General features: G+C 46.1%; 1 protein-coding gene across 1 annotated transcript in view; it reads right to left on the bottom strand.

Moving 5' to 3' along the window:
* LOC124127161 overlaps positions 1-19649 on the bottom strand; it is a 42267-nt gene extending 22618 nt beyond the window's left edge. The window contains exons 1-6 of the mRNA XM_046490614.2: positions 19602-19649; positions 8691-9086; positions 7507-7824; positions 5351-5790; positions 3478-4203; positions 1737-1977 (exon numbers count right to left, since the gene is read on the bottom strand). Of these exons, the coding sequence (XP_046346570.2) occupies positions 1737-1977; positions 3478-4203; positions 5351-5790; positions 7507-7824; positions 8691-9086; positions 19602-19641 (2161 nt within the window). The 5' untranslated portion in view covers positions 19642-19649. The remainder of the gene's footprint in view (positions 1-1736; positions 1978-3477; positions 4204-5350; positions 5791-7506; positions 7825-8690; positions 9087-19601) is intronic.
* Between the last annotated feature and the right edge of the window lie 1446 nt (positions 19650-21095).

Genomic DNA, 21095 nt, shown 5'->3' on the forward strand with positions numbered 1-21095 from the left:
CTCTATCCCTATAGAACACAAGTATACAGCCAGATGTAGACAGATGCCCCTCTATCCCTATAGAACACAAGTATACAGCCAGATGTAGACAGATGCCCCTCTATCCCCACAGAACACAAGTATACAGCCAGATGTAGACAGGTGCCCCTCTATCCCTATAGAACACAAGTATACAGCCAGATGTAGACAGGTGTCCCTCTATCCCTATAGAACACAAGTATACAGCCAGATGTAGACAGGTGCCCCTTCATCCCTATAGAACACAAGTATACAGCCAGATGTAGACAGGTGTCCCTCTATCCCTATAGAACACAAGTATACAGCCAGATGTAGGCAGGTGCCCCTCTATTCCCTATAGAACACAAGTATACAGCCAGATGTAGACAGGAGCCCTCTATCCCTATAGAACACAAGTATACAGCAAGATGTAGACAGGTGTCCCTCTATCCCTATAGAACACAAGTATACAGCCAGATGTAGACAGGTGTCCCTCTATCCCTATAGAACACAAGTATACAGCAAGATGTAGACAGGTGCCCCTCTATCCCTATAGAACACAAGTATACAGCCAGATGTAGACAGGTGTCCCTCTATCCCTATAGAACACAAGTATACAGCCAGATGTAGACAGGTGCCCCTTCATCCCTATAGAACACAAGTATACAGCCAGATGTAGACAGGTGTCCCTTCTTTCCCTATAGAACACAAGTATACAGCCAAATGTAGACAGGTGCCCCTGCATCCCTATAGAACACAAGTATACAGCCAGATGTAGACAGATTCCCCACCATCCCTATAGAACACAAGTATACAGCCAGATGTAGACAGGTGCCCCACCATCCCTATAGAACACAAGTATACAGCCAGATGTAGACAGGTGCCCCTCTATTCCCTATAGAACACAAGTATACAGCCAGATGTAGACAGGTGTCCCTCTATTCCCTATAGAACACAAGTATACAGCCAGATGTAGACAGGTGTCCCTCTATCCCTATAGAACACAAGTATACAGCAAGATGTAGACAGGTGCCCCTCTATCTCTATAGAACACAAGTATACAGCCAGATGTAGACAGGTGTCCCTTCTTTCCCTATAGAACACAAGTATACAGCCAAATGTAGACAGGTGCCCCTGCATCCCTATAGAACACAAGTATACAGCCAGATGTAGACAGATGCCCCTCTATCCCTATAGAACACAAGTATACAGCCAGATGTAGACAGGTGCCCCTGTATCCCTATAAAACACACGTATACAGCCAGATGTAGACAGGTGCCCATCTATCTCTATAGAACACAAGTATACAGCCAGATGTAGACAGATGCTCAACCATCCCTATAGAACACAAGTATACATCCAGATGTAGACAGGTGCCCCTGTATCCCTATAAAACACACGTATACAGCCAGATGTAGACAGGTGCCCCTGCATCCCCATAGAACACAAGTATACAGCCAGATGTAGACAGATGCCCCTCTATCCCCACAGAACACAAGTATACAGCCAGATGTAGACAGGTGTCCCTCTATCCCTATACAACACAAGTATACAGCCAGATGTAGACAGGTGCCCTCTATCCCTATAGAACACAAGTATTACAATGTTTGTAGAACAGTGATTTGGAGTGTTGAGAAAAGTATCCTCAATAGGAAAGCATATGCACTGACTACTGAGGCTCAACTGAAGTCGTTTTACGTGCAATCCCAAATATTATAGCAGTGTGGTCTCGTTGATACCTATAACATTTTCTGGACTCGTCAGCTGAACACAGTGGCTGCCGTCATCCCCACACACGTCCGCAGTCGAGAGTGGCTCCCCGGAGCGGCCCCAGTCGATGTTGGAATACAGATTCAAGGGAGAGAAGTCGAACACTTTCCGGGTGTCTGTGAACCGGGTAGCCCAGATGAGACCTCGTTCTTCCGGGTCAGCTTCATACGGGTGGTCGAAGTACAGATGGGTAGCCTGACTCATGATGACCTGTGGTGCAAGGTGAAGGACGAAAGGTCATATTTATTTTGGGGTGGGGTCAACCGTAAAGCAGCTGATCTGCTGACAGAAACTTTTCAGGTTTGATTGGTGCTTCCATGTGGATGAGTGAGTGAGTTGGATTTTACGCCGCTATTAACAGTGTTCCAGGTATATCGCGGCGTGTCAGCTTAATGTGGGAGGAAAACCTGAAGTGATAAAGGTCTCAGACGTTTACCACTTCGGTGAAACCCACAAGCACGGGTATGGTGCTGACAAACCTAGAAACATAATCGGGGCGAACCGGGATTCGAACCCACAATCATAGGTTTCTGTCGTGCCCACGGGACGCAACTCTGCACAGCGAATCGCGGCGCCTAAGACGACAGGGCCACCCGTGCCCCCCGATTGGTGCTTCCAAGGACAACATTCCATTTAAACATTGATATGTTCCAGCACATTTTATTCCAGCTATATGGCAGCGGTCTGTAAATAATCGAGTCTGGACCCGCCTATCAAGTGATTGATATTGTGAAAAACAATCCAGGCAATTGGGATACGATGACATTCATTAATCAAGCCAGCGAGCCGGAGAACGCGATCCTGTTAGTCGCCTTCTTACGACAACACAAGTAATTAAAATAGTAACATACAATGAACTATGCATACTATGTGGGTGTAAATGAATCTGATTGTACCTTGTCTTTAATGTGCATACTTGTGTGAAAAGAAAATACAGTGAAACTGTTTACCTTGTCGCCGCGACCTACTATACAGAGTTGCGTCCCTTACTCGTTCCAGAATCCGGTGAAGATGGTTTCTATTCATAATTGCATGTTTATTATCCTTTGTGTCCCACTACCAAACGTGTGCTCGTGGCGTTCACGTGTTTTTCCTCCAGATGAGGCTAACACGCCACAATACAACAGACATGCAAATCAAATCGGTGCAAACCCACTCATAAGAAATATTCATCTCAAATTGAAACAGGTACGATGACACGCATTAAGCCAAGTAACCGAACTTAACCACCCGATCCTCATAGGCGCCTCACACGTCAAGGATAGGTTGCTGAGCTTGATCTGGAACCCCAGTGGGCCCATCCTTTAATAGATACGTCACATTGGAAATTGCAACTATGAGATTCTCCAAAATCCCTTTACCAACACAAAAGTCTGCAACTTTATTGTAACACCACAGTTCAAATTAGGCGTAGCCCACAAGAGAAAAAGACATATTTCTTGGACTTATGCTGTCGTAGATTTAATTCTAGGCTATATGGTTTGAATGACCTTGACCTTCATGCAAAATAGCTTGTCACTGTTTTACGACCTTGTATCGTCATTGCTGTTTTACATCCAAAGTAGGTATTTGGTTTTTCTTTTCTTCTCAGGTAGCAGTAAGTGATTTGGGGCTGCAAATACATTTTGCATAATTTATTTTCAGCCTAATTAAAATGAAAGAGTTTGGAAATTCAAACAAACCACATTTAATAGGAGCTAATTAATGTACCTTGAACCCAGCATTAGCCAGTCTGTAGGAGTTGTTGTAATGCCCCCACTGCCAGTGATTATTCCAGGGGTAGACGAACACATCCGGGGTCGCGAGTTCTCTCCTGTCGTGCAGCTTCCCATCATGCACCAGCCCGTCCTCCCAGCCTCCTAGTGACAAGTTCCGGGCAGCAGCTAACCGCGACACTCTGTTGGCGAAGTAGCGGGCGAGGCTGACGTTTGCTACGGGGTCCGACAGTCGAAGTCTCTGACACGAGATGGAATGGTTCCACGTTCGGCCCCAGACTTCATCACCTCCGAAGTGGAACACCCGCAGCGGGTTGACGTCTCGATGCATCTGCACCAGCTCGTTCAGCACGTGGTCCACAAAGCGGTAGGTGGACGGCACACACGGGTTGATGGCGTTGTTGTGGAACATCTCCTCCCGCGGGTTGCGGAGGCTGCTCCGCTCGTCTGTCAACAGGTAAGCCCTCCCTTCAGCCGCTCTCCTCTGTCTGGCGAGTCTCCGCTGTCTCACTTCCATGGATTTGATGGCAGCCCTGGAGTGGCCAGGCATGTCGAACTCGGGGATCACCTCGATATGGCGTTGTCTCGCAAACTGTAAAATCTCACGATAATCGGCGATGGTATAGAAACCGGAACCGGAAGTGCCTGTGTCAGGTCCTGAACCAATCTGTGGCAGGAGGCAAAGGTTCTCACTGAGGTCATGACATCTCCTTGACCCAAACTGCAAGTCAGAACAACCACACAATTTAAATATTACTCAAACTTTAAATGAATTAAAACACTCAAAGTTGCAGTGGTCAATGGACAGTCGGGGCGCTGGTATGGGCCAGTTGTTAAAGTATTCACTGGACATGTGAGAGGCATTAGTTTGGTCCACCATCATAAAGTTGCTTAAAAACTGAGACGATCACAGTTAATCCGTACCTTCGTACATTCGTTAAATATGTACAACGGAAGCTGAGACACATCGCATCATTCAAGTCTTTGAGAAGCATTTAGAAGTGATACCCATAAGGAAGAGAATTTATGGACGTCAACTTCTTTATTATGAAGAACACAACGTTTCGGAGTACATGCTTACTCCTTCATCAGGTGAATGAATGCCATGAGGCAGAGAGCATGTATGTACATGTAAGAACAACAAAAGTAATAAGACAACAAAAGGTAGAAGCTTAAACAATGGCATCTTCCCGAGGCAAGAGAGTTAACTGACTTTAAAAGTCCAGTTTCCACCCTTGCCGAACTAGGCTGGAATTACTGGGCTCGATCGTAGCGCCACCAGTGGCTATTACGAGTTATGTCCTTTCTATGCCTCTCCTATGGACCAATCAGATTCAACCTCTCGTATCACTTGCATTTGCTTCAAACAAAACGATGGCGCCCAGTCAAGACGATCTGATTGATAATCAAGATATATATTGTGATAAAACGAGTCTTACATCGCGAAGTGCATCAAATCACGTGAGCACCTTGATTAAAGCATGAAAAAAATTAGAAATTATCTGTTGACAACGAGTTAGCGGTGCACATGCTTTGCAAATCCTGCAGTCGACAGAAGCTGCATGACACTTTACGAACCGGATTTCGATTTCAGTGCGCGATTTTGATTGGACTATGCATAGACTCGTTAGTCCAGCCAAAATGTAACTCCATAATACCAGCCTAGTTCGGCAAGGGTGAAAACTGGACTTTTATAGTCAGTTAACTCCCTTGCATCGGGAAGATGAAACAAGGGAAGCCAACAGGTAATTAGCGCTGATAGGCGGTTAGCAAGAGACAATGGAAGCCAACACTTTCTACCTTTTATAGACAGACACTGTGAAAGCCTTGGCTACAATTGCAGCCTGAAAGGTCTGGAGGCTACGTACCCTTGTGAGGTCTGGCAGTCCAGGAATCTCCAGCCGCCAGCCCTGGTCGTCCGACAGATGGAAGTGGAACTTGTTTATCTTGTACACTGACATGGCTCCCAGAAGTCTCAGCACATCCTGTTTCGGAAGGAAGTTCCTTGAAACGTCCAAATGCATGCCTCTGTATTCAAATCGGGGAGCATCTGTTATTCTCATTTGGGGCACCACACGGCCACCATTCAAGAGCATCAGAAGGGAATGTATGCCATAGAAAACACCAGATGGTCCCTGGCCAGTGATTTCTACAGTATTGGTTGTCGGGTCCGCTGTTAGACGATACGCGTCGCTACTGTTGAAGAGCCTTCTGTCCGTGACGTCACTAAGATCGACCTGCCCCATCCTGAGTCTGATAGCATCATTTGTCTGGTTGATCTGTGTTGGGCGATTCATTCGTAACTGACCTGGGGTGAAGAGGCTTAGTGAATTCAAAATGTATAGTACCAAATATCCACTCAGCAAAGTATGTGTCAAGGGCGAAGAATTTTTTTATCTGTCCCTCAGTTGAAAAAATGAGGAAACAACTGATTTTTAATTATTTTATCAAACCTAAAATGGTTCTTATATTCACAAATGCTTGAATTGTACCCCAATTAGTTCAAGCGACCAGTGGCAGAATAAAGTTCAGTACAGTGATGAAGGAATGAGTGTTGGGTCAGTTGGGATATATTTAGAGAGGATTGCCCCACATACTGACAGATCATATAGCTGTGTTGTGTATCAAAAGGAACGTGAAACTTTCGTGCAGATGTTACTCAACAATTAGAAACTAATCCCAATTAGATCCCCGAAATACTGATAAAATCAGTTTACGTCGCAGAAACCACACACGCCATTATCACTCAGACCTAAAGTAAGCATCCCATTTGAGCACACTGTGAGCAGCACTGTCAGTTGGCCTCACAGAAGACCAATCTGCCAGAATATTAGCCGCCCAGTAGATCTACCTGCCAGAAAGTTGGCCTCCCAGTAGACCTACCTGCCAGAAAGTTGGCCTCCCAGCAGACCTACCTGCCAGAAAGTTAGCCTCCGAGTAGACCTACCTGCCAGAAAGTTGGCCTCCCAGTAGACCAACCTGCCAGAAAGTGAGCCTCCCAGTAGACCAATCTGCAAGAAGGTGTGCATCCCAGTAGATCTACCTGCCAGAACGTTAGCCTCCCAGTAGACCAACCTCCCAGAAAATTAGCCTCCCAGCAGACCTACCTCCCAGAAAGTTGGCCTCCCAGTAGACCTACCTGCCAGAAAGTTAGCCTCCCAGTAGACCAACCTGCCAGAAAGTTGGCCTCCCAGTAGACCTACCTGCCAGAAAGTTAGCCTCCCAGTAGACCAACCTGCCAGAAAGTTAGCCTCCCAGTAGACCAACCTCCCAGAAAATTAGCCTCCCAGCAGACCTACCTCCCAGAAAGTTGGCCTCCCAGTAGACCTACCTGCCAGAAAGTTAGCCTCCCAGTAGACCAACCTGCCAGAAAGTTAGCCTCCCAGTAAACTTACCTGCCAGAAAGTTAGCCTCCCAGTAGACCTACCTGCCAGAAAGTTGGCCTCCCAGTAGACCTACCTGCCAGAAAGTTAGCCTCCCAGTAGACCTACCTGCCAGAAAGTTGGCCTACCAGCAGACCTACCTCCCAGAAAGTTGGCCTCCCAGTAGACCTACCTGCCAGAAAGTTAGCCTCCAAGTAGACCAACCTGCAAGAAGGTGTGCATCCCAGTAGATCTACATGCCAGAACGTTAGCCTCCCAGTAGACCAACCTGCCAGAAAGTTAGCCTCCCAGCAGACCTACCTGCCAGAAAGTTAGCCCCCCAGTTGATCAACCTGCTAGAAAGTTCCCAGTGGACCAACCTGCCAGAAGGTAGCCTCCGAGTTGATCACACTGGTACGTTGGTCTCCCAGTTGTCCGGCTATCAGTAACTACACTCTACCACCAGTGTCACTCAGTAAACCTTCACTGCCCGACATTTAGCCTCCCATCTGCCCTCACTGTCAGCAACTGTACTCTCTGTCACCACTGTCGCTCAGCAGACCTACCTGCCAGAACGTTAGCCTTCTAGCAGACCTACCTGCCAGAAAGTTAGCCTCCTAGCAGACCTACCTGCCAGAATATTAGCCTCCTAGCAGACCTACCTGCCAGAAAGTTAGCCTCCCAGTTGACTTGACTGTCAGCAACTATGGCCCACTGGTCTGCTATGGTGAGATCCCTTGACGTGTCGAACACTGCTATGAGAGGCTGTGGAATCAGCCTCCTCCGCCACTCATCTCCCCCTGTCCCCCCTGTCCCCCCTGCCTCTCCCTCAGACCCTTGGTTCCGCTGGAACCTCTCCTGTGTCGTGGGCGGGTTGTACAGATCGTCCGTGTCTCGCTTCCACTGCTCCAGGGAGTTGTAGGTGCCCCCGTACTCCAGGCCCTCGTCGCGGGTGTTCGCGATCACCCTGGGGATCAGCCCTGTTGCAGGAATAGAATTTAGGTAAGTCATATGCACAGCTATGTATATTGAAATGTATATCTATCTATGCTTGATATCAAGTATCATCTTACCATTGGTTTTCAAAATACGATGACTTACTTACATCTATACTTTCAGTCTAGATTCCCAATCATGCAAATAGTGCCCTTTGAGAAACTGTGACATCGTCTCTGTGAAATTATACATTTATAGTGGGTGCTGAATGTCTTGAATCTGGGCAAATCTAGCTAAGGGCTTGACGATGTAGTACTTTTGATAATCAGGAGGGGGAGTGATGTTTGGTAGGGCAGGATATATTTTCGGGCAGGATATATTTTCAAGCACTGATCCTAAACAAACAGTTGATTTTCTCTTTCAGGGAGAGCCATAACATTGTATTTTATAACACATGCTTCATTTCAGAACACCCAGAATCTCCAGCGAACAGTTGAGATCAATGTAAAACCTGAGGCAAAATTGTTTACTTCCAGTATTTGTTGGGACAGATTATTTTCAAACCCCAGCCCTCTCGAAACATGAATTCGTCGGACACGAAGACTACACGACAAGCCCACAAAGACATCCATTTTAATGAGACTGCTGAATTAGGTTAATCAGATAAATATTTACCTTTGTGATCCGTCCAATGCCTTATTTATCTTTTATCATTTTATGTCTGATCACGAGATTTGTAAACTTCCTATGCATATGTAAACTCCATACATTTTCTGGATAATCATTAGCACTCTTTAGAAAGTTTGGTTTCATATATTTAAGTCAACCCTGACTGTCAGAAACGTTCACTCAGTTCACTCAAGTTCTTCATAATCAAACGCATGAAGAGTGATAGCAGAAATTCCCCTACCGTCGGCGGTGACGTACACGTTAGGCATGACGTCAGACCGGCTGGACATCCACTGTAGACCCAGGAATCGGATGATGCGGGACTCTCCTCGGGGGAGCGGGAAGAAGTTGCGGGTGGGGGAGAGGCGATAGAGGGTGTCATGGACCCTGTCCAGCCTCCACCCCTGCTCCGCGAGCCCCTCCCCCAGCTGACTGGGCGCTATCCCCCGGATCTTGTTGAAGAAGATGCTCCAGGGGCCCGTCTGGATCACAATGTTGCCCCGATTGGTCAGATTGAAGAGAAGCTGACATGTCGTGCCCTGGTCATGAAGGTTGTCAATAACCTGGAACCGGAAGTCGAGGAACCGAGCCAGGTAGTTGATTGCTGATTGGTCGATTTGACATGTCACGTGGCCCACTGAGGAATACAACAAAATTCAATGTATGGGGTGTCATTTCAGATGATAACATATGTCAATACATCAATCATGATTAAGAAAATAACGTTTCGCTGACGTTAGCTGGATGCTATGTCAGTAATTAAAATTTGAATAATGATAATAATAACAACAATAATAAACAATGTGTGAGTGTATTTTTACGCCGCTTTGAACAGTATTTGTGTTATACCATAGTGTCAGCGAGGTATCAAGCTATTTTCATAATGCAAATAATAATAACATCAACAATAATAATAATATGTGTGTAAGTTTAGTACTACGCCACTTTGAACAGTATTGAAGGTATACCCCGGCGTGCCAGCTAGTTTGGGGAGAAAAGCGTATCTTATGTCAGTCTTGGTAGAAACCCACGAGCATGAGTTAATAGCTGGCATAATATAAAAAATAATCAGTTCGAATTTTGGATTCGAACCCGCGTTCGTAGGTTTCTGGCACGGCGAGACGACTGGACCACCCCTGACCCAACAATAATAGTCAGCGAAAGGATGGAGCGACTCGATCATTTTATTACCGTCTTCGCCATGCTTGTGGTTTTGACACAGAGGTCCACCATGGTACGTCTCAGAATATGTAGAGGTCTTCATGGAAAATGATGAATATAAAATTCTTTGTAATAATTTACAGCCTCAGACGAATCCAAGCCAACAATGATGATCTCGTCCTTTTTGATAAATTCAATGAAAGTATTTATATCATTGAATTTTCTGTCCCCTTTGACACTAATGTGATTGTCGAGATTGAGGAAAAATGTGGCAAATATGCGGACCTCGCTTTAGAAATGTCACGCTTGCATCCCAAGTACCAAGTTGTCCGACTCCCCATTGTTCTCGGTGCCTTAGGTTTGGTACCTCCCAATCTGTTGGCTGAATTTGGGAGAGTACACGGGTTTGCTACCAGAAATATACAGCCCTTCTGACAGTCTGGGTAATGCAGAAGGCTGCAGTGTTGGGGAGTCTTCACATTCCCCGAAATGTTCTGGGTGGGTTGGACTAGGCAGCGCTTCCTGGGAGAAGTCCCATTCGCTGTCTGGGCTGCGTGTAGAGGGAGCAAGGGCCCTGAGCTGATGATGAGCCTAACTGTGCCAGGATCACCCAAACCCAAATGATAATGCGTATTGTTCTCGCACTCTTCCGAGGTTTATGATAACGCGGGGATAAACAAACACGTGCTGATAAATAATCATCCTCATGATGATCATGTGGCTGATGGGTACAAAAACAATTATCACGTGACGACCTTCGTCAAGCCCCTCGCCTCACCAGCGTGTCTGCCATGAGTTCGATTGACACATACCCTGGCCGAGTAATTAAATTACGTAATATTCACCAAAAGTATTTGCTATTTGCAAGCAGAGTCGGTTCTAATCAATCTACAAACAAGTACTGCATAGGGACTCGGCGACTCAGACGTGGAGACAATTTGAGATCTCGCTGTGTCATCGCGGACGTAACGTGAATATGCGTGACATTTGTTTGCCCGCGTGAGGTCAGCCTCGTCCTCAGAGGAGTGCGTGCTTGCGTTGGGTGCTCGCCGATCATGGGGGTCCATGTTTTCACCATGTTCGAGAAATTAACAACCCTGTGGGAACAACAATCTCAGATATTTCCCCGACTATTTCCTTTTGTTTCCGTGTAGTGGTAGGCAATCTCATTGAGGTGTCAGCACGGACATACAGACTGCATGCGAACTACCGCGCTCCACCTTGAAGGCACAGTCAGTGCAGCCGGCAGTAGAGATCATAGAGGGGATTCAGTGCACACAGAAGTAGATCTCAGGATATCGTAGAGGGGATTCAGTGCACACAGCAGTAGATCTCAGGATATCATAGAGGGGATTCAGTGCACACAGCAGTAGAGATCAGGATATCATAGAGGGGATTCAGTGCACACAGCAGTAGAGAGCAGGATATCATAGAGGGGATTCAGTGCAGACAGCAGTAGAGATCGGGATATCATAGAGGGGATTCAGTGCACATAGCAGTAGAGATCAGGATATCACAGAGGGGATTCAGTGCAGACAGCAGTAGAGAGCAGGATTTCATGGAGGGGATTCAGTGTAGACAGCAGTAGAGATCAGGATATCATAGAGGGGATTCAGTGTACACAGCAGTATATCTCAGGATTTCATAGAGGGGATTCAGTGCACACAGCAGTAGAGATCAGGATATCATAGAGGGGATTCAGTGCAGACAGCAGTAGAGATCAGGATATCATAGAGGGGATTCAGTGCACACAGCAGTAGAGATCAGGATATCATAGAGGGGATTCAGTGTAGACAGCAGTAGATCTCAGGATATCATAGAGGGGATTCAGTGCACACAGCAGTAGAGATCAGGATATCATAGAGGGGATTCAGTGCACACAGCAGTAGAGATCAGGATATCATAGAGGGGATTCAGTGCACACAGCAGTAGATCTCAGGATATCATAGAGGAGATTCATTGCACACAGCGGTAGAGATCAGGATATCATAGAGGGGATTCAGTGCAGACAGCAGTAGAGATCAGGATATCATAGAGGAGATTCATTGCACACAGCGGTAGATCTCAGGATATCATAGAGGAGATTCAGTGCACACATCAGTAGATCTCAGGATATCATAGAGGGGATTCAGTGCAGACAGCAGTAGAGATCAGGATATCATACAGGGGATTCAGTGCACACAGCAGTAGATCTCAGGATATCATAGAGGGGATTCAGTGCACCCAGCACAAGATCTCAGGATATAATAGAGGGGATTCAGTGCACACAGCAGTAGATCTCAGGATATCATACAGGGGATTCAGTGCACCCAGCACACGATCTAAGGATATCATACAGGGGATTCAGTGCACACAGCAGTAGATCTCAGGATATAATAGAGGGGATTCAGTGCAAACAGCAGTAGATCTCAGGATATGATAGAGGGGATTCAGTACACACAGCAGTAGATCTCAGGATATAATAGAGGGGATTCAGTGCAAACAGCAGTAGAGATCAGGATATCATAGAGGGGATTCAGTGCACACAGCAGTAGAGATCAGGATATCATACAGGGGATTCTGTGCACCCAGCACAAGATCTCAGAATATAATAGAGGGGATTCAGTGCACACAGCAGTAGATCTCAGGATATAATAGAGGGGATTCAGTGCAAACAGCAGTAGAGATCAGGATATCATAGAGGGGATTCAGTGCACACAGCAGTAGAGATCAGGATATCATAGAGGGGATTCAGTGCACACAGCGGTAGAGATCAGGATATCATAGAGGGGATTCAGTGCACACAGCAGTAGATCTCAGGATATCATAGAGGGGATTCAGTGCACACAGCAGTAGAGATCAGGATATCATAGAGGGGATTCTGTGCACACAGCAGTAGATCTCAGGATCTCATAGAGGGGATTCAGTGCACACAGCAGTAGATCTCAGGATATCATAGAGGGGATTCAGTGCACACAGCGGTAGAGATCAGGATATCATAGAGGGGATTCAGTGCACACAGCAGTAGATCTCAGGATATCATAGAGGGGATTCAGTGCAGACAGCAGTAGAGATCAGGATATCATAGAGGGGATTCAGTGCACACAGCAGTAGAGAGCAGGATATCATAGAGGGGATTCAGTGCACCCAGCAGTAGAGAGCAGGATATCATAGAGGGGATTCAGTGCACACAGCAGTAGAGATCAGGATATCATACAGGGGATTCAGTACACACAGCAGTAGAGATGAGGATATCATAGAGGGGATTCAGTGCACACAGCAGTAGAGATCAGGATATCATAGAGGGGATTCAGTGCACACAGCAGTAGAGATCAGGATATCATAGAGTGGATCCAGGGTACAGAAGCACAATGCACTCCCAGACTTGCCGTCTCATCGATGTCGTCAACCGCCTGATGACGTCATCAGAATCCCTCGGCACTCGTCCCTCATTTGAGCGTCTAGCTGTTGATGGTTCTGTGCACAGCCCATTATCCTGGACGACCGAGTGTTGTCTGTTGCTGTACCCTAAGGGTAGAGCGTCCAACCGGAGAGTGGAAGGTCGGGGGTTCGATCCCCGGCCACATGATACCAAAATACGTTAAGATGGTACTTGTTGATACCCTGCCTGGCGCTCGGCATTAAGGAGCTAAAACAATGACTGGTCGGCTCGAAGTCTGTATGGGGGCACGGGTGGCCCAGTCGTCTAATGCGCCGCGATTCGCTGTGCAGAGTTGCGTCCCTTGGGCACGCCAGAAATCTATGATTGTGGGTTCGAATCCCGGTTCGCCCCGATTATGTTTCTAGGTTTGTCAGCACCATACCCGTGCTCGTGGGTTTCACCGAAGTGGTAAACGTCTGAGACCTGCATCACTTCGGGCTTTCCTCCCACATTAAGCTGACACGCCGTGATATAACTGGAATACAGTTAAAAGCGGCGTTAAACCAAACTCACTCACTCACTCACTCGAAGTCTGTATAGTGTCTGAGTGGAGTATTCATGTTAAAACTGCGGCATGGTATCTCAGTGGGCTAGAACTATAACATCGGGGTTAGTCCGGACTAGTACAAGCAGCCACACACACACGGGCGCTATATAAGTGCAACAACCTTGAACGCGATGTTAAACTCCAGTTCACCTCATCTCACCTGTTGCTGAAGGAATGGTTACCGTTTTTAGCCTGGTAACGTTTTGATAACGTTTTTAATTGTTTGGTCAAATCAAATTTTCAATTGTATACTTTCTTTTGCCAGGCAGTTTACAAACACAAGAAAACTTTGAAATCACTGTTGGTTGGTTAGTTTGTTGTTTAACGCCACACTCAGCATTATTCCAGCTATATGAAAGCTGTCTGTAAATAATCGAGTCTGGACCAGACAATCCAGTGATTAATATCATGAGCATCAATCCACGCATTTTTGATCGATGACATGCATCAACCAAGTCAGCGAGTCTGACCACCCGATCCCGTTAGTCGCCTTTTACGACAAGCATAGTCACCTTTTACGGCAAGCATGGGTTGCTGAAGACCTATTCTACCCCGGATCTTCACGAGTCTTGAAATCTTGAATGAGTTCATAAGCATCGTATAGGCACTGATGTAAATATCACTTCACGCGCACCATTGTATTGTTTACGTCATCCGGACGGCAATGTTCACGTCATGCGAATCTTATCGTGGCGTAAGGTCGGAATGAGTGAGTGGTTTTGTTTTACGCCGCGTTTAATAATATTCCAGGAAAATCACGGCGGGAGACACCAAAAATTGTACCCATGTTGGGAACCAAACCCAGGTCTTCAGCGTGACGAGCGACCGCTCTAACCACAAGGCTACCCCGCCGTCGAAATGACATCCCACTAGAAATGACGTCATAGTTCAAGATTGTTGACGTCATTCGACAGTTGTGGTTTTCTAAGGCGGCGGTAGTGATCAGTGCATTTTTCCAAAGGGGAGCTAAAAATGATTAAGAAATATTGTGCAACGAAGGAATTATTACACTCGCCTGTGTGCCATACTGACTTTACAGTGTAATAATTCATGTATTACTATCGGTCGCGCTCGGGAAATACAAGAATTCTGACACTCGTTTCGTAAAATCAGTACGAACACTTGTTGGTATAATAATCTCTATGTATCGCCACATTCTGCTGAACACGCTGATCTAGGCGCCGGTCCCCGGAACAAGTGCAGCGATACCCAATATGTCACTCTCATCACTGTGGCGATATTTTTCATGTGATCTATTTAAATCAAAGGAAGGAATTCGTGGCGTTTGAATAAATACATTTGGAGTCTTTAATAAGTACAGTAAACTACGGTTATAACGAACTCAAAGGGACCACTAATTTTAGTTCGTTATAACCGTAGTTCGTTATAAACATATATACAGCATGACGACAGCAAATAGTCGGGACAAAAAAGTAGGTTCGTTATATCCGTCAGTTCGTTATAACCGTGTTCGTTATAAACGGGGGGGTTCATTGGCATCAAGTTGGGGACAAGTGATACTTGTACACATATTTGCCCCCCCCCCCCCCCCCCCCCCCGTCAACAAAATTAACTACGGCCTTGTCTTTAGTAAGTGGACTCTTGCACAACATGCATGGTGTCTTTATGAAGTAAACACCCTCTGCAAAACACATTTCATGAAATCACAAAAATAAAAACACTTTGATTTTCTTGAGAGTGCACGCATTGTCCATTCACTAAAACCATAAGCTCCCACGGAAACTACACATAGCACTGTGAGCACGACGTATCATTACATCGCACATTGTAGCTAACATTGCTTGGTATTTGCTTCAGAATGTAACCCAGAGCTTAACCAAGAATGCTGATGACACCACTATAGTCAAGTATATTTCTTGAAAGACGACATGACCGCTCAGGCTTCTTGCGGCCATTTCAACTTTTCTTTTAAGTCATTTCTGTGATCGCTTGTGAACACACCGTAGACCCGTCAGTATTTGCTTCCGTAGAGTAATCTCCCTTTGTACCACAGAGGGCGCGGCTACTCAACACGCCTTTTTAAATGTTTCGACTTGTCGGGACAATATGTCTGTTTTTTTTGTAGGAAAAAAAGGTTTTACTCAAACTATGATGACAACTGCACTATAATGGTGCATTACCTAAGGATTGAAGTTGTATTTGTAGACAGTGCCTCACGTGAGCAAATTCCATGATGCGCGAAGCGCTTCATGGTATATTTGCTCACATGAGGTATTGTCTTCATCAGCTGATGAACGTCAACAAATACAAGTTTAATCCTTATATTGACAGATACATAAATCATAACAAAACAATCCATTAAACATCAAACTTTAATTATTGAAAGCGAACTATATCAACGCGGGGAGTAGTGACGTCATCCGTCCCAAACATTCCATTTGGAGTGACATCCCTTGGTTTTACAAACGGCAGAAAATGGCGGCTACCGCAATGTCATTTGCTTGAAATACAACTTGCACCCAGTAAAATAGCGTTGGAATTGGAAAGAAATCCAGACCGCCTCATGCTGAAAATGGATACATATTAACGTTCTGTGAACTTTTGGTGTGTGTTTGGGTCATACTACGGCTGCTGATGACGGAGATTACCGCATGATGCGGCACAGTTGGATTTCCCGAGGCACGATAGTGTGGAGCCCGGTGACTTCTTTCGGTAAGTCGAGCATTCTCTGTTACAGCTTCGAATGGACGCTTCATTTCGGTGACCCGACATATATATGATCTGTCTGACTTCAAAGCCTGCATCATTCATAGCCTAAATCGATGTCGCTCTCAGTTTTCCCTAAGTATTTTTAATATTATTAACATTGAGGAATTCCCCTAAAGTAGTTCTGTAGGTCTCCGCGCGAGTGACAACGTAATCACGTGACATACTGACGTTCATCGGGAAATGAACGACAGTCAGCTTGGTAGTGTTCACCTGGGCAAAGTTACCCGCTACTGTCAATATTGAAACATATCACTGAGAAAGCAAATTAGCAAATTAGCAGAAGCTGAATTGTCTCTCGTTTTGAAGCTTAATCCACCTTTTACCATCTCGTCTGCCCAACGATGCCCCCAGCGCTTTATCTCTCAGGCCGGGGACCTCGTCGTTTGAGGTACAAACAGAGATGGCATGGCGAGGAAGACAGAGGATTAGCTTTTACAGCTTTCATGATAAGGATGAGAATGTATGGATGTCAACTTCTTTATTATGAGGAACACAACGTTTCGGAGTACATGCTTACTCCTTCATCAGGTGAAGGAATGCCATCGGGCAGAGAGCATGTATGTACACGTAAGAACAACAAAAGTAATAAGATAACAAAAGGGGGAAATTTAACAAGGGAAGCCAACAGATAATTGACGCTGATAGGTGATTAGCAATAGACAATGGAAGCCAACACTTAACAGTAATTAGCGCTGATAGTTATGGACAACTGGAAGCCAGGACTAAATTATCACTGATTGGTAATTGTCAATGGAACAGTGGGCTAACGGGAGGCCGGGGGTAATTAGCACTGATAGGTTAACGGGAGGCCGGGGGTAATTAGCACTGATAGGTAAACGGGAGGCCGGGGTAATTAGCACTGATAGGTTAACGGGAGGCCGGGGTAATTAGCACTGATAGGTTAACGGGAGGCCGGGGTAATTAGCACTGATAGGTTAACGGGAGGCCGGGGTAATTAGCACTGATAGGTTAACGGGAGGCCGGGGGTAATTAGCACTGATAGGTTAACGGGAGGCCGGGGGTAAATAGCACTGATAGGTAAACGGGAGGCCGGGGTAATTAGCACTGATAGGTTAACGGGAGGCCGGGGTAATTAGCACTGATAGGTTAACGGGAGGCCGGGGGTAATTAGCACTGATAGGTTAACAGGAGGCCGGGGTAATTAGCACTGATAGGTTAACGGGAGGCCGGGGGTAATTAGCACTGATAGGTAAACGGGAGGCCGGGGTATTTAGCACTGATAGGTTAACGGGAGGCCGGGGGTATTTAGCACTGATAGGTTAACGGGAGGCCGGGGGTAATTAGCACTGATAGGTTAACGGGAGGCCGGGGGTAATTAGCACTGATAGGTTAACGGGAGGCCGGGGGTAATTAGCACTGATAGGTAAACGGGAGGCCGGGGGTATTTAGCACTGATAGGTTAACGGGAGGCCGGGGGTAATTAGCACTGATAGGTTAACGGGAGGCCGGGGTAGTTAGCACTGATAGGTTAACGGGAGGCTGGGGGTATTTAGCACTGATAGGTTAACGGGAGGCCGGGGGTAATTAGCACTGATAGACAAACGGGAGGCCGGGGGTAATTAGCACTGATAGGCTAACGGGAGGCTGGGGGTAAATAGCACTGATAGGTTAACGGGAGGCCGGGGTAATTAGCACTGATAGGCTAACGGGAGGCCGGGGGTAATTAGCACTGATAGGTTAACTGGAGGCCGGGGTAATTAGCACTGATAGGCTAACGGGAGGCCGGGGGTAATTAGCACTGATAGGTTAACGGGAGGCCGGGGTAATTAGCACTGATAGGTTAACGGGAGGCCGGGGGTAATTAGCACTGATAGGTTAACGGGAGGCCGGGGGTAAATAGCACTGATAGGTTAACGGGAGGCCGGGGTATTTAGCACTGATAGGTTAACGGGAGGCCGGGGGTATTTAGCACTGATAGGTAAACGGGAGGCCGGGGGTAAATAGCACTGATAGGTTAACGGGAGGCCGGGGTATTTAGCACTGATAGGTTAACGGGAGGCCGGGGTAATAAGCACTGATAGGTAAACGGGAGGCTGGGGGTAATTAGCACTGATAGGTAAACGGGAGGCCGGGGGTAATTAGCACTGATAGGTTAACGGGAGGCCGGGGGTAATTAGCACTGATAGGTTAACGGGAGGCCGGGGGTATTTAGCATTGATAGGTTAACGGGAGGCCGGGGGTAATTAGCACTGATAGGTTAACGGGAGGCCGGGGGTAATTAGCACTGATAGGTTAACGGGAGGCCGGGGGCATTTAGCACTGATAGGTAATGGAATAGAAATAGCAATGGGCTCCGAAACGTTGTGTTCCTCATAATGAAGAAGTTGACATCCATAATTTCTCTTCCTTATGTGTATCACTTCTAAATGCCTTTCAAGGACTTCAGCTTTCATGATTATCTCAATATAGTTACAAAGATTCTTCTGGACAGATATTTTTTAAGAGTTAAACAATTCTATGACATTTAGCATACTCGTTCCTTCATTTTGACATGGGATATACAATTTACGAGCATAATTTACAATACGACCACTTAATAGGGTGGTATTCCATCTTCCCGTTTCAATTGGCAAGCAGTAGCAGCATTTTCGAGCGAAGATTATTTAAGCGCTATACGGAAAGAGGGTATTTAATAAATGGGATTCAAGCTTTTTGTCCAAGCTTGAATCATGCATGGGTATGCTGTGCTGGCGCTATAGTGGCAGCGCAGCATATCCAGGAAACCAGGCTGGGGACTTCGATCGTGGCAAAGAATAACGCATTTATTCTTTGATCACGTTGGCACCATCAGCAGACTGATCTGCTATAATATGTTTTTTTCCGCATCATCAAGAAGAATATCTTCATAATTCATAAAAAATTTAGTAATAATTTCATTATCAGATCACAGTTAATTTTGCCTTCGAGTATTGTCTGAAATGCCAAATTGTATTGCCACCATTAGAACCACATATTTAAGCTGAAGACAGAGTCGTCAGTGCTGCCAACGTGATAAAGTATTGCGTCTGTACCGAGACACGCCCCATTTAAATAAAGTCGGTATACCCATGAGTTAAAGTATGCTTGTCGTAAGAGGCGACTAACGGGATTGATGGTCAGGCTCGCTGACTTGGTTGATCGGTGCGCATGATGTCAATCACGGGAGTGTCTGGTCCAGACTTGATTATTTACAGCCCGCCATCATATAGCTTGAATATTGCTGAGTGCGGCGTTAAATAACAAACAAACAAACAAACAAACAAAAGTACAATGATAACCTGAGGACCACTGACCTGAGAGCGCGGTGGCCAAGAGAGCGAGGAGCCACGACATGTTTACTCCGTGTGTCCCGGCGTTCTGGCTGTCTGGGGGAACAGTTCCCCCTTTTACCTACACGGAAGAACGCTGGCGGTAATCCCCACAAAGGTCCAAGCAAATAGCTGGAGCGAGGGCGGGAGGTGGTGGGCGGGGCACCCGAGCGTGTTCCTCCTCCCGGCGACAGTTGTGTCTACAACAGGCTTCTTAGTACGTCAAACATGCTTTTTTAACTTTAATGGTTTCCTAGATAGGCCGAACATGTACAGATGGAATTTGAGAGTGTTGAATAAATGAACTATTAATTTTGAAGGGAATCAACATTTTCGAAAAATGCCATAACGTTCAAGAATGTTGCAGTAATCTTGTCATAGCTTGCCTTGTGTGGTGTTAGTTGGAGCATGTTTGATGAAACTACTGACTGACGGACTGAGGGACTGACTGACTGACTGACTCACTGACTCACTGACTCACTCACTCATTCACTCACTCACTGACTCACTCACTCATTCAGTGTATGATGCATTTGCATAATAAAGCGTGTGCGCGCTTCATAAAGAATATACTGTTATCTCTGTACAGGTGTACATGCAATGCACTTTTAAATCGCCTGCTATCTGACCAACTGTGCGGACAATAGCCCTAAGAGAATCAATATGGCCTTTGAAAATACAAAACAAAACGTAAATGCCGAATACGAGGGCTGGTCAAAAAGTTCTAAGCCTGACTAACTTTTAACATTGGCCATAACAAAGTGAACGAGTCAATGTAGTACATTGTTTGATTAGTTCATTGCAAGTCTATTTGCTCTATTGAGGCCGTTTGTATATTAGTGACAGCCAGTTGAACGTGATAGGGGTCGATATAGACACAGAACGAGTCATCATTCTTTTTTACTTTAGAGAAAAGTATTCATGACCGCATGTGACAGGTGTATGGGGATAAGTGCCCTAGCTATTCCACTAGGTGAGGTGAATGGGGTTTAACGTCGCGTCCAAGATTATTGCACTTATATAGCGACGTGCATGTACGTGTGTGTGTGTGTGTGTGGCTGCTTGTACTAGTCCGATTTAAAGTGCTAGCTCACTGAGATACCATGCCGTAGTTTAACATGAATACCCCACTCAGACACAGAATACTGACTCCGAGCCGACCAGTCTTTGTTATAGCCCCTTAATGCCGAGCGCCAGACAGGGCAACAACAAGTACCATCTTTTAACGTCTTTTGGTATGACGCGGTCGGGGATCGAACCCCGGACCTTCCGCTCTCCGGGCGGACGCTCTACCACTAGACCACGGAGGCGGTCAAACTATTCCACTATTAAACGTTGGACAGCCATGTGTAAGGCTGGGAGAACAAGCCTTGATGAAGGGCGTCCCTCATCTTCCATTAATGAAGATTCAATGAACTTGAGGAAGACACGGGTCTAAGCCATGAATCCATTGAAAATATTATTCATGAACATTTACAG

Source organism: Haliotis rufescens, unplaced genomic scaffold (genome assembly GCF_023055435.1).
Source record: "Haliotis rufescens isolate VD_foot unplaced genomic scaffold, xgHalRufe1.0.p SCAF_14, whole genome shotgun sequence".
Taxonomy (NCBI): domain Eukaryota; kingdom Metazoa; phylum Mollusca; class Gastropoda; order Lepetellida; family Haliotidae; genus Haliotis; species Haliotis rufescens.